Raw genomic sequence first — 12,867 nt, 5'->3', positions numbered from 1 at the left:
TGCCTCTAATTGACAGTGTTAAATTTTCCCAGCAATGTTAGTTTTAAATTCTCATGCCTGGGAACTGGGAAAGTCTTTCACTTCATTCTCTTTGTCTTTCACTCAAATCACCAGTACGCTTGTGTCCACTTGATTGTGCATTAAGAGGATAATGGCAGCCTATGGTGCATCTCCAAGCTCTTTGCTCCCATCTCTTCATGAATGCTGATGGGGCGCAAGGATATTCAATTATGGGTTGCGCTTCCCTGCATGGCTTCCTGCTTTATTTGAAGCAATTTGCGTACTTCTGCATAAGCAGACTACGCAGAACCTTCAAAAAATTAATGGCTTCATTCGAGGCCATTAATACCAAAGCGAGCCGCAGTCAGGTGCATGTTTTTTTTATTAATGAGGCTCCAAACAAAAGGATGATTGTGCAAACAAGGCTGTTTATTATTGCAGCAGGCATCATATGTCAATCTTTCATTGCATGGGCAGATGTTTGTTTTGCATGGAACAGATGGAAAGGAACGGAATATCTACAGAGACAGATGTGTGCTATGTGTTGTTTACAGAGGAAATGGGCTTTTTCCATTAAACATTTAACATAGTTGGTTAACATGTTGTTGATGTGTTAAAAAAATGGGTATCCAAAATTCTTCACGACTACATTTGAGAAATATCCACTGCTATCTGAAACTACAGGTGAGAGAGAAGTGGTTCACAGTCCTAGCCCTGGAGAACCCTAGTCTTTTGAAACACTAATTTATAGTCATGGCAAATTATATGAAATGAAAACCATAAAGTATACTAACTGCTTTCTGGACATGCCACATGAAAGAAGACTAGAACTCCACCTTTACACCAAGATTTCTTCTAAAAAAACAGCTCTGGTCATCATCCTAATGCTGCACTGTTGCACTCGTTTTCCGCTGCCTGTTGCTTAATCTCTTCTGTTTATCATCCAGACAATGAAAAGCCCCTGGCGGGCAACATCACCATCTCTGCAGTTTCCTGGGATGGCTTCAATATATCCTGGGAGTTGAAGAGGGGCGAGCTTGATGGCTTTCTGATCGAGGTGGCTGACCCCGATGGTCTCTCTGAGGGCCAGAACCACACTTTGTCAGGGCAGGAGTACAGCTTGGCTATTATAAATCTCTCTCCTAGCACTTTCTACAGGGTCACACTATATGGCCTGTACAGGGGAGATCTCTTAGAGCCAGTGTTTGGGGAGGCTTTCACAGGTACAGCCCGTTCGACCAATACTGGTGCTTCGGCTCTTCTATGAAAAATCTAACATGCTCTTAGAAAGCAGCTCTGATTGAATACTAACGATGTTCATTACACATTGAAGGTGTTTCTAACAACTAACATTCTTTCTAATAGCTATTTGTCTACTAATTTAATCTTCTTTCAGGGTGCAAAACCACTCCTTTAAACAGGTATTAACACCTTTTTTCTTTTAGTGCACGATGTACAACTTTCTACCCGAACATGCTATTACTCCACTCTTTGATGTACACATTAGCCCTGTAAACTGTGAGCAGTCTTTTTTATGTCAGCGCCGCTTTTTGTAGATCCCGTGCTAACATTGTAAAGCTTCAGACCACATTTTCCTGCCAATTACGTGTTCGAGCATGCTGATATTCAGAGCACACCTGCAGTAGAGTAAAATAGAGCCCTGCACGTTCTGCTTTGTCTAATCACAGACAAAGCCTGCAGGTGCAACACACTGACCTCCCTCTATGATCAGAGCCTTATTTATGCTTACCAGCCAAAGAAAAGTCAAGTGAATAATACCCTTTTATTTTTAACCACCCATAATATACAATGCATATGCTAAGCATGCCAGTGAGCTGTCGTTTTTACGGTTAGAAAAACACCGCCTTCCAAAGACAGGGGATTAAAATATTCTTAGTCACTAAGCTGTAATACCGACACTGCCCACAATAGTACTGCTGCTGGTTATTAGCTCCGAATCGCAGTTAGGCTTTTGCTTGATATCTCTTCGAATAAAGATGCCGACTGGGCAGAAGCAGTTTGCCAGGGAAGTGATCCTAAGGAGTTTTTGTCACTCCTTTTGAAAGATCTCGTCAGTATGCAGACCCGATTTTCGAACTCTGCAGCGGTCTTCATTCTGAAGCACCACTTTCACACATTTTCTTGGCATTTATCAGCAAGTGCTGCAGTTGTAGTAGATACTTGAGCATACTTGCTAATAGGTAAAATTCTTTAAATAAAAAGGCAGACTGCAGACTAAAAAAGCAATCTTTTTGTATTCCTACATATATGTTTTGAAAATGAATTTCACAGCTAAAACAGTAAAGCTTGGGATTATGGCTAATCAAAAGATACTGTCCATATCCTTCTATTAGCTCACAAGAATCACTTATATCTAAAAGCCAAAGCCTGTCAGGTTACTGAGCTGAGCATTCCTTTCAGTTGCATGACCTTCTCTTTTCTTCAGGTTAGCTGGCGCCTTGTTCCTCCTGCACAAACAGATGGCTCTTTGTCCCAGCCGAAAGACTTAAAGAGACCAGTCTGATAAAATGTGATCTGGAGTTACCACTTTCGCACTCTCACAACGCCTACAAACAGCACCCCCTGTCTCTAATACTCCTTCTGACAAACCCTCCAGCTAGCACTATGCTAATGAAGACTGACGGCACCACAGGATCTGTCCTCGCTCCAGTTCATTTCCAACCACTTGTCCTCTTCAAAAGCAAAAAAATAGCGAACCTCATGTCAGCCCATGCTTGAGAGAGAGAGAGAGAGAGAGAGAGAGAGAGAGAGAGAGAGAGAGCAAAGAGGTTTTATACGGTCAACAGTTCTAAGGCACTTTCTTTTAATTTAGTGACCATTAGAGTCAAAGCAACTACTGGATAACGGATTCACTTCAGTTTTTGCAACTGTAGGTTTAGCATGTTCCTATTTTATCCACTCTTAAAGAGTGAAGCAGTACTTCACAGTATATCTGTCCATGCATAGAAAATGGTTTCTACATCATATTCCATGTGGTAAAGAGTCTGGGTGATTTAAGCAGAAACTGATGGCCAAGCTGAGTGGTAGTAATTCCACAATGTAAAGATGGAGAAAGCAGGGGAATTAGAGACACACTGTGAATATTATATTGGCAAGAACAAAATTCTTAGCTGTCAACATGTTTGTTTGCTTGGTAAAGTCACCCACAGTGTTCAAAAATGTTCTCAGTATTACATATCACGTAGCGACGGAAAAATTGGGTAATATTTAATGAATGATATATTTCATAAAATATTATATCATATATTATATTATATCATTTGCAGCCCAATAACATTATTGAACCTTGCCATTATTGCACAGGGAACATATTGCAGTCTCTTGAAGGAAAAAATAATAGATAATGTTTAACATGGCAGATGATTTCCCCCAAGTCCCCATATAACACCCCCTTCCCACCCCACAACCACCTCCAAATAACAACCTCTTTTTATACAAACGTGATTTTTATATTGTTATGCAGAAGCCTCTACATCAGGGGGTTGTCAAAACAATGGAAAAACATAGTCCAGATGTGTACCCAGGAAAGAATATCAATGGACTGTACCAAGTACTGTAACAGGGCCAATAAACATGAAACACACTGGCTGTTGATCGGTGACTCTACATGTCAAAACAAGAACAAAATTACTTGTATCAGATCATCTCTTGTGGTCTATGGAATCATAAAAATTCAACCAGACCTGAGACTAGCTACAGGGCTAATAAATCTAAATCACACATATTTTTGCCATTACTTTCAAACTTAACTCTTTGCATGCTTATCTAACTGAAGAGTGTTTATTGGCATAACATCAGAGATAGCACTGCCTATTGAAACACCTTTCCTTGACATAACAAACCTAACCTACTCCAAATAATGATTAATCCAGAAAAGCATGCATATTAATTAGTTGTGGCTTCGGGGCTAAAAAAGACACCATGTTTGGACACCACCGATGGAAGAACATCTTTATTCCTTTGTCCACCTAGAGGCTGAACCTGAGGTGGAGCACCTTTTCACCTCCAACACCAAGCCAGACGGTTTTACGCTGCAGTGGAGGGCCCCAGATGGAATCTTTGAAACGTTTATTATTAAAATCTCTGACGGATCTGGCAAGCAAATGCAGCTGAGTGTACCGGGAGACAAGAGAGAGGAAGTGATCTCTGGCCTTGATGAGGCTACAGATTATGAAATTGAACTCTTTGGGACAATTGCAGGACGGAACTTCAAGCCCATTTCAGTCAAAGGTCTCACAGGTATTTGGATATGTCTTGGACAAGCAAGCCGGTGAAGTCAGTATTTCATCGCAATCTTATCATTATGTCTGTTAATGTTAGTGAAGCCATTTAGAGCAAATACTAACCTGAGCTGAGTTTCCCAAAAGCATCACAACACAAAAAGGACTGTTAAATGTTATGATGACAGCAGTTACGACAATGCTTTTGGGAAGCAGGGGCCTGTTCTTAGAAATAATATTGGAATCACTTACAGTGTTTCACAGAGACAGTTTCAACTTTTCATTCTTTTTTGTATGTTTTGTCTGTTTTTGTACAGAGTAACTAAATTACCAAAATCTATTCTTAAAATATAACCTCTTAAAAAGGGAGAATTGCATGTGATTCTAAAGATTTGCAGAGTGAATCTATATTTACTTAAATTTTTTTTTGCTTCTACACTTTCTTCTTCTTTTGTATGTGGCATCTTTCACCAATTGTCCAGTCACGGGGTTTGCCCATTGGACAGAGCAATTGGGTCTGTGTTTTTAGTGAATATGTGTCTGTCTTTGGTTGTCTGGCTCTGTCCCAGGGGGCCTCTCTTCCCTCTTGAGTCTGACGTTGGCATGTTGCACCATTGTACTCATGTAATGGGGGCAAGTTAATCTCCCCATGTCTGTCACGCAAGATTCTGCAGGCCGACATTGAAAAATGGCCAAAGGCTTGAGCTCTTTTTTATTCATTTGTCGCAAAGTTGTCTTTCTATATGCTTTACTAACTTTCATATGCCTCATATTTGTATCTTCATTTTCTGAAATGTCATTTTTTAAAAAGCCTTCTGTTCACTGGATTAGGTTCATCTTGGACTGGCATCAATAACACTTATCCAGTTTGTGTTCACACAGGCTCTAACGCTTTGTATTTGCTCTGCTTGTTGTCCTGTTATGTTTTGTCTCTTGCTAGGTCTGGGCAAACCAAAGGGTATTCGTTTCTCTGATGTCACTGATACCACTGCCACCATTCACTGGACTGTTCCCAGTTACCATGTCGACAGCTTCCAAATCACCTATGTGCCCACTCATGGAGGTAAGTATCGCCTTAACCAAAGGCATGTCGCCACATGGCCTTGTTTGGAGATACATATTTTATGAGGTGCGAAGTATTTTTCCATTCGAAGTTCAGTGTTGTATGGGCAGTGTAAATACTAGCAGTAGATATAATCATTATAATATAATTTAATCCAATCCAATTTATATTTCTAACAAGCTAAGCAGTTCTTGATTTATGTCATTTTTTGTCTTTTTTTGACTTAATGAGTTATAAAGCATCCTATACTAAAGAAAATCATCATCATATTTTGAGATGATATTTTGCAGAGCAGTCTGTTTTCCAAACAGCACCTTCTGTCTGATAGTGCTGCCCTCTAGTGGTACTCTGTATTATATTCATTACTCTGATGCGGTCCATGGTCTTAAGTTGGTTCTGTACCCCCTCTGTAGGCATTCCCATAACAGTCACAGTGGACGGAACAAAGTCCCAGACTGTGCTGGACAACCTGACCCCTGGGGTGGCCTACCAAGTGAGTGTAATATCAGTGAAGGGTCTGGAGCAGAGTGAGCCAGCTTCTGATATATTTATAACAGGTACACAGTTCTGTGCTGAATATTAAATTAATTCTTCACCATTTTTTCAGACATACAGTGCATTCAGAAAGTATTTAGACCCCTCTTAGACTCCTTCTGTAACCTTTCCCAGAGCTGTGCCGTGCAACAATCCTGTCTCTGTGGACTACTTTGACCTCATTGCTTGTTTTTTTTTCTCTGATATGCATTGTAAACTGCAAGGCCATTTATAATGAGGTGTGGCTTTCCAAATCATGTCCAGTCATTATCCAAACTTATCCACAGGTGGACTTTAATCAAGGTGTAGAAACATTTCAACAACGATCAAGTGAAAAGGGCGGCACCTGAGCTAATTTTCAAGTGTCAATATTTCAGTTTTTTATAATTGAAAAATTACAGACATTTCTAGAATTCTGTTTTCACTTCATTATTATGGGGTACTGAGTGTGGATTGATGAGAAAAAAAATTAATTAAAACACACTGCAATGTAATAAAATAAAAAGAAGTGAAGAGGATCTGAATTCTTTCTCAATGCACTGTATATGAGGCATATATACAATTATCACAGAGTATTTGCTTTAGTTGTTGTCTCATTTTGTGATGTATCTTGCAAGGTCTGGGCAAACCAAAGGGTATTCGTGTTTCTGATATCACTGAAACCTCTGCCACTGTACACTGGACTGTTCCCAGTTACCATGTCGACAGCTTCCAAATCACCTATGTGCCACCTCATGGAGGTAAGTATTGCCTCAACCATAGGCATCTCACCACATGGCCTTCTCTGGAGATACATATTTTATGAGGTGTTAAGTATTTTTCCATTCAAAGTTGAGTGTGGTATTTGCAGTGTAAGTACTAGCAGTAGATATACCGTATTATCGGACTATAAGCCGATACTTTTTTCCCACGTTTTGAACCCCGCGGTTTAAACAACGAAGCGGCTTATTTATGAATTTTACCTGGGTTTTTCCCGGTTTCACAAACTTTAAGCCAAAAAACTGAACCCCATGACATTAGACCAATGAAATTTCCGAACGGAAACGAACAAACACACCTCACTTGTGTTCTGAGCTGCACGGCATCGGGAGAAAAAACTTCCACTGATGGAGATTTTTAAACGCACGACGATGCCAAAAGATAAACTCCAGAGAAAAATAGTTGTGAAAGGAAGGAGGAAGACAGTGAACAATGTCTTACTTGGTAGGCTACTTTTTAGATACAAGCTGTTGTAACACGTTGAGTCAGGCTGAAGGGATAGCTCGCTAACTCCAGTTGCAACAGAAATCATATAAGCACAGACAGGTTTCCAAAACTCGTGCTTTTTTATTTTTCTTAGCAACAGCGTTAGGGGTTAGTCAAAGAAACTTAGAAATGAGCATCAGAAAATAATAAGGACATATTCCTCGGTCTTGCACACATGCAGTAATAGCGGAAAAATGCGGCAGCAGGCTATTCCCAAAATACCGCTATGCTCCTAAAGGAAGCGCAACATATTTCACCCGTTACATCGTGTAACAGACACTGTCTTTCGTTAAAGCCTGTGTAAAGTTCATTAGTTTCAATGTAGACTGCGGCTTATAGACAGGTGCGGCTTATTTATGTTTAAAATAAAAATCTTTGTCAAATTCAGTGGGTGCGGCTTATATATGGGTGCGCTTAATAGTCCGGAAATTACGGTAATCATTATAATATAATTTAATCCAATTCAATTTATATTTCTAACAAGCTAAGCAGTTCTTCATTTATGTCACGTTTTGTCTTTTTTGACTTATAAAGCATCCTATACTAAAGAAAATCGTCATCATATTTTTTAATGATATTTTGCAGAGCAGTCTGTTTTCCAAACAGCACCTTCTGTCTGATAGCGTTGCCCTCTAGTGGTGCTCTGTATTATATTCATTACTCTGATGCGGTCCATGGTCTTAAGTTGGTTCTGTACCCCCTCTGTAGGCATTCCCAAAACAGTCACAGTGGACGGAACAAAGTCCCAGACTGTGCTGGACAACCTGACCCCTGGGGTGGCCTACCAAGTGAGTGTAATATCAGTGAAGGGTCTGGAGCAGAGTGAGCCAGCTTCTGATATATTTATAACAGGTACACAGTTCTGTGCTGAATATTAAAGGAATTCTTCACCATTTTTCATACATACAGTGCATTCAGAAAGTATTCAGACCACTCTTAGACTCCTTCTGTAACCTTTCCCAGAGCTGTGCCATGCAACAATCCTGTCTCTGTGGACTACTTTGACCTCATTGCTTGTTTTTTTTTTCTCTGATATGCATTGTGAACTGTAAGGCCATTTATAATGAGGTGTGGCTTTCCAAATCATGTCCAGTCATTATCCAAACTTATCCATAGGTTGACTTTAATCAAGGTGTAGAAACATTTCAGCAACGATCAAGTGAAAAGGGCGGCACCTGAGCTAATTTTCAAGTGTCAATATTTCAGTTTTTTATAATTGAAAAAATACAGACATTTCTAGAATTCTGTTTTCACTTCATTATTATGGGGTACTGAGTGTGGATTAATGAGAAAAAAAAATAATTAATTAAAACACACTGCAATGTAACAAAATAAAAAGAAGTGAAGGGGTCTGAATTCTTTCTCAATGCACTGTATATGAGGCATATATACAATTATCACAGAGTCTTTGCTCTAGTTGTTGTCTCATTTTGTGATGTATCTTGCAAGGTCTGGGCAAACCAAAGGGTATTCGTATTTCTGATATCACTGAAACCTCTGCCACTGTACACTGGACTGTTCCCAGTTACCATGTCGACAGCTTCCAAATCACCTATGTGCCACCTCATGGAGGTAAGTATTGCCTCAACCATAGGCATCTCACCACATGGCCTTCTCTGGAGATACATATTTTATGAGGTGTTAAGTATTTTTCCATTCAAAGTTGAGTGTGGTATGGGCAGTGTAAGTACTAGCAGTAGATATAATCATTATAATATAATTTAATCCAATCCAATTTATATTTCTAACAAGCTAAGCAGTTCTTAATTTTTGTCACTTTTGGTCTTTTTTGACTTATAAAGCATCCTGTACAAAAGAAAATCAAAATATGTTTTTTGATGATATTTGGCAGAGCAGTCTGTTTTCCAAACAGCACCTTCTGTCTGATAGCGTTGCCCTCTAGTGGTGCTCTGTATTATATTCATTACTCTGATGCGGTCCATGGTCTTAAGTTGGTTCTGTACCCCCTCTGTAGGCATTCCCAAAACAGTCACAGTGGACGGAACTAAGTCCCAGACTGTGCTGGACAACCTGACCCCTGGGGTGGCCTACCAAGTGAGTGTAATATCAGTGAAGGGTCTGGAGCAGAGTGAGCCAGCTTCTGATATATTTATAACAGGTACACAGTTCTGTGCTGAATATTAAAGGAATTCTTCACCATTTTTCATACATACAGTGCATTCAGAAAGTATTTAGACCCCTCTTAGACTCCTTCTGTAACCTTTCCCAAAGCTGTGCCATGCAACAATCCTGTCTCTGTGGACTACTTTGACCTCATTGCTTGTTTTTTTTTTCTCTGATATGCATTGTGAACTGTAAGGCCATCTATAGAGCAGGGTGTGGTTTTCCAAATCATGTCCACTCATTATCCAAACTTTTCCACTGGTAGACTTTAATCAAGGTCTAGAAACATTTCTTCAATGATCAAGAGAAAAGGGAGGCACCTGAGCTAATTTTCAAGTGTCAATATTTCAGTTTTTTATAATTAATAAATTACAGACATTTCTAGAATTCTGTTTTTACTTCACTTTCACTGTTTTCAAAAATGTATTTGAACACACTGCAATGTAACAAAAAAGAAGTGGAAGGGGTCTGAATTCTTTCTCAATGCACTGTATATGAGGCATATATACAATTATCACAGAGTCTTTGCTCTAGTTGTTGTCTCATTTTGTGATGTATCTTGCAAGGTCTGGGCAAACCAAAGGGTATTCGTATTTCTGATATCACTGAAACCTCTGCCACTGTACACTGGACTGTTCCCAGTTACCATGTCGACAGCTTCCAAATCACCTATGTGCCACCTCATGGAGGTAAGTATTGCCTCAACCATAGGCATCTCACCACATGGCCTTCTTTGGAGATACATATTTTATGAGGTGCGAAGTATTTTTCCATTCGAAGTTGAGTGTGGTATGGGCAGTGTAAGTACTAGCAGTAGATATAATCATTATAATATAATTTAATCCAATCCAATTTATATTTCTATCAAGCTAAGCAGTTCTTAATTTTTGTCACTTTTGGTCTTTTTTGACTTATAAAGCATCCTGTACAAAAGAAAATCAAAATATGTTTTTTGATGATATTTGGCAGAGCAGTGTGTTTTCCAAACAGCACCTTCTGTCTGATAGCGTTGCCCTCTAGTGGTGCTCTGTATTATATTCATTACTCTGATGCGGTCCATGGTCTTAAGTTGGTTCTGTACCCCCTCTGTAGGCATTCCCAAAACAGTCACAGTGGACGGAACTAAGTCCCAGACTGTGCTGGACAACCTGACCCCTGGGGTGGCCTACCAAGTGAGTGTAATATCAGTGAAGGGTCTGGAGCAGAGTGAGCCAGCTTCTGATATATTTATAACAGGTACACAGTTCTGTGCTGAATATTAAAGGAATTCTTCACCATTTTTCATACATACAGTGCATTCAGAAAGTATTTAGACCCCTCTTAGACTCCTTCTGTAACCTTTCCCAAAGCTGTGCCATGCAACAATCCTGTCTCTGTGGACTACTTTGACCTCATTGCTTGTTTATTTTTTCTCTGATATGCATTGTGAACTGTAAGGCCATCTATAGAGCAGGGTGTGGTTTTCCAAATCATGTCCACTCATTATCCAAACTTTTCCACTGGTGGACTTTAATCAAGGTCTAGAAACATTTCTTCAACGATCAAGAGAAAAGGGAGGCACCTGAGCTAATTTTCAAGTGTCAATATTTCAGTTTTTTATAATTGATAAATTGCAGACATTTCTAGAATTCTGTTTTCACTTCACTTTCACTGTTTTCAAAAATGTATTTGAACACACTGCAATGTAACAAAAAAGAAGTGGAAGGGGTCTGAATTCTTTCTCAATGCACTGTATATGAGGCATATATACAATTATCACAGAGTCTTTGCTCTAGTTGTTGTCTCATTTTGTGATGTATCTTGCAAGGTCTGGGCAAACCAAAGGGTATTCGTGTTTCTGATATCACTGAAACCTCTGCCACTGTACAGTGGACTATCCCACATTACCACATTGACAGTTATCGAGTCACCTATGTGCCAGTTCATGATGGTAAGTGTTTCTAATATCATTACACATTTTGGCTTATTGACAACTTTTTACACAGCCCACAGTGGAGATGTATGTATTGTACTGTGTTAATTGCTTTTCCAGCTAAATTTCAGTATAGTTCGGACATATTTAAATGTAGGTAGATTCTCTCATTTAAGTAGCTCCTAAGCTTATGTTTCATATGTGCTGCAATACATTTTTTGATACAATATATTCATTCAATTGAATGGAATATCAGTGCTTGATTGGTCTTTCCTGGACTTGATGATGCTGATTTATAAAGTACATTCTATACTTGTTTCCAAACATTTGAAAGCCCTTCACTAAATTACAGATTTTGTAACAGCTTCTTCGGCAGCCTTTCAAAACACATTTAGTTCTAAGATATTCTTGAGCTCAACCTACATATACTTTACTTTATTGACTCAAGACTGTGCTGGTGTAGAAGCCAACTATTTGCTAGAATCCATTCTTACATCACATCCTACCTGTGAAATTGTCTCATTACATCTCATGTGTCATTGGCTGCCAATTGGACCCAAAGAAGAATAAATCCTCACCCCTACCTATTATTTTCAAATCCTGGTTCATTTTGTATAATCCTACCTTTGGTAATTGTGGCAAAAGAGTTTGTTTTAATTTGATCAGACTACAAATCCCTTTGTATTATATAGATATTGCTGTATCAGCAGATGTTAATATTTATGATTAGATCTTAGGTAGGTTTTCCATGTGATGACTCTTGCAGATGCAGATAATGTTTGTTCGAGCAGTTCTGCATTGTACTTTGGTGCCATTCTTGTGTCAGCTAAAGTTTACTGGAGGCACTTATTGTCATTTATTGGTTGTGCTTTGCCTTTCTGTCTAGCATACAGGTAGTTTACTTTGAAAGATTTTTAGGTCTTTTAGATATTGCACTTACTTCTAAAATTCTCCTAAGCTGGCTTTTTGGAGAAATGTCTTGGATAGTGGAAATGTTAAGCTGGAAGCACTATGATATTTTTTTTATAACTCTTTTCTACTTTGTAGGCATCAAATATACTTTATTTTCAGATGCTGTCAATTGCAAATTCATAATCATAAAAATCAAGACAAACCTTAACCTGCTGAATGAGCCACAACGAGTTAATGCGTTTTAAGACTGCACAACGCACAGGAACTATTGCGCAAGAGAAAATTTCAAATAAATCGTATTTAAATATATTGTTACATAGTTTGCTGCAGATGTTGTGTTGACTTATTTCAATCAAAACATTATACATATGTAATTTTCCAAAAGCTTCCCAATCTTTTGCCCACAACCATCTTGCCCACAAGACAAAAGATGACTTTTCCATATAAGAAAAAAAAAGTATTTTCTAAAAGTCTAGGAGTTGCACAATGTGTTCTTTGGCATGAAAATGATCTGCTCAGGTATTTCGTTCTTTCAGCATGTTAATGGATGCAATCCATCAGAGTACCGGTAGTCTGTTTTAAAGATCAGTGCCTTCTGTCTGATTGTGCTGCCATCTTGTGGTGCTTTGTATCGTATGCATGCCTCTGGTACACTCCATAGCCAAAATTGCTTCTGTACCCCCACTGCAGGCATTCCCATAACAGTTACTGTGGATGGAAGTGAGTCCCAGACTGTGCTACCAAACCTGACACCGGGGGTCACCTACCAAGTAAAGGTGATATCAGTTAAGGGTACGGAGGAGAGTGCACCAGCATCTGAAAGATTTACAACAGGT

The 12,867-nt window shown here is 39.1% G+C and overlaps 1 protein-coding gene across 2 annotated transcripts in view; it reads left to right on the top strand.

The window, feature by feature from the left end:
• The window catches only part of tncb (tenascin Cb), a 54,426-nt gene that overhangs the window by 25,159 nt on the left and 16,400 nt on the right, over window positions 1-12,867 (top strand). The window contains exons 11-22 of one of the 2 annotated variants that reach the window (XM_046841617.1): window positions 948-1,223; window positions 3,994-4,260; window positions 5,182-5,304; window positions 5,718-5,861; window positions 6,456-6,578; window positions 7,792-7,935; window positions 8,533-8,655; window positions 9,059-9,202; window positions 9,774-9,896; window positions 10,300-10,443; window positions 11,015-11,137; window positions 12,722-12,865. In XM_046841617.1, coding sequence (XP_046697573.1) covers window positions 948-1,223; window positions 3,994-4,260; window positions 5,182-5,304; window positions 5,718-5,861; window positions 6,456-6,578; window positions 7,792-7,935; window positions 8,533-8,655; window positions 9,059-9,202; window positions 9,774-9,896; window positions 10,300-10,443; window positions 11,015-11,137; window positions 12,722-12,865 — 1,878 coding nt within the window. The remainder of the gene's footprint in view (window positions 1-947; window positions 1,224-3,993; window positions 4,261-5,181; window positions 5,305-5,717; window positions 5,862-6,455; window positions 6,579-7,791; window positions 7,936-8,532; window positions 8,656-9,058; window positions 9,203-9,773; window positions 9,897-10,299; window positions 10,444-11,014; window positions 11,138-12,721; window positions 12,866-12,867) is intronic. The other variant, XM_046841618.1, reaches the window with a different exon arrangement.

Source organism: Silurus meridionalis, chromosome 27, assembly GCF_014805685.1.
Source record: "Silurus meridionalis isolate SWU-2019-XX chromosome 27, ASM1480568v1, whole genome shotgun sequence".
NCBI classification, from domain to species: Eukaryota; Metazoa; Chordata; class Actinopteri; order Siluriformes; family Siluridae; genus Silurus; species Silurus meridionalis.
Note: the sequence above shows the minus strand (reverse complement) of the source record. Positions and strands in the feature narration are given on the sequence as shown.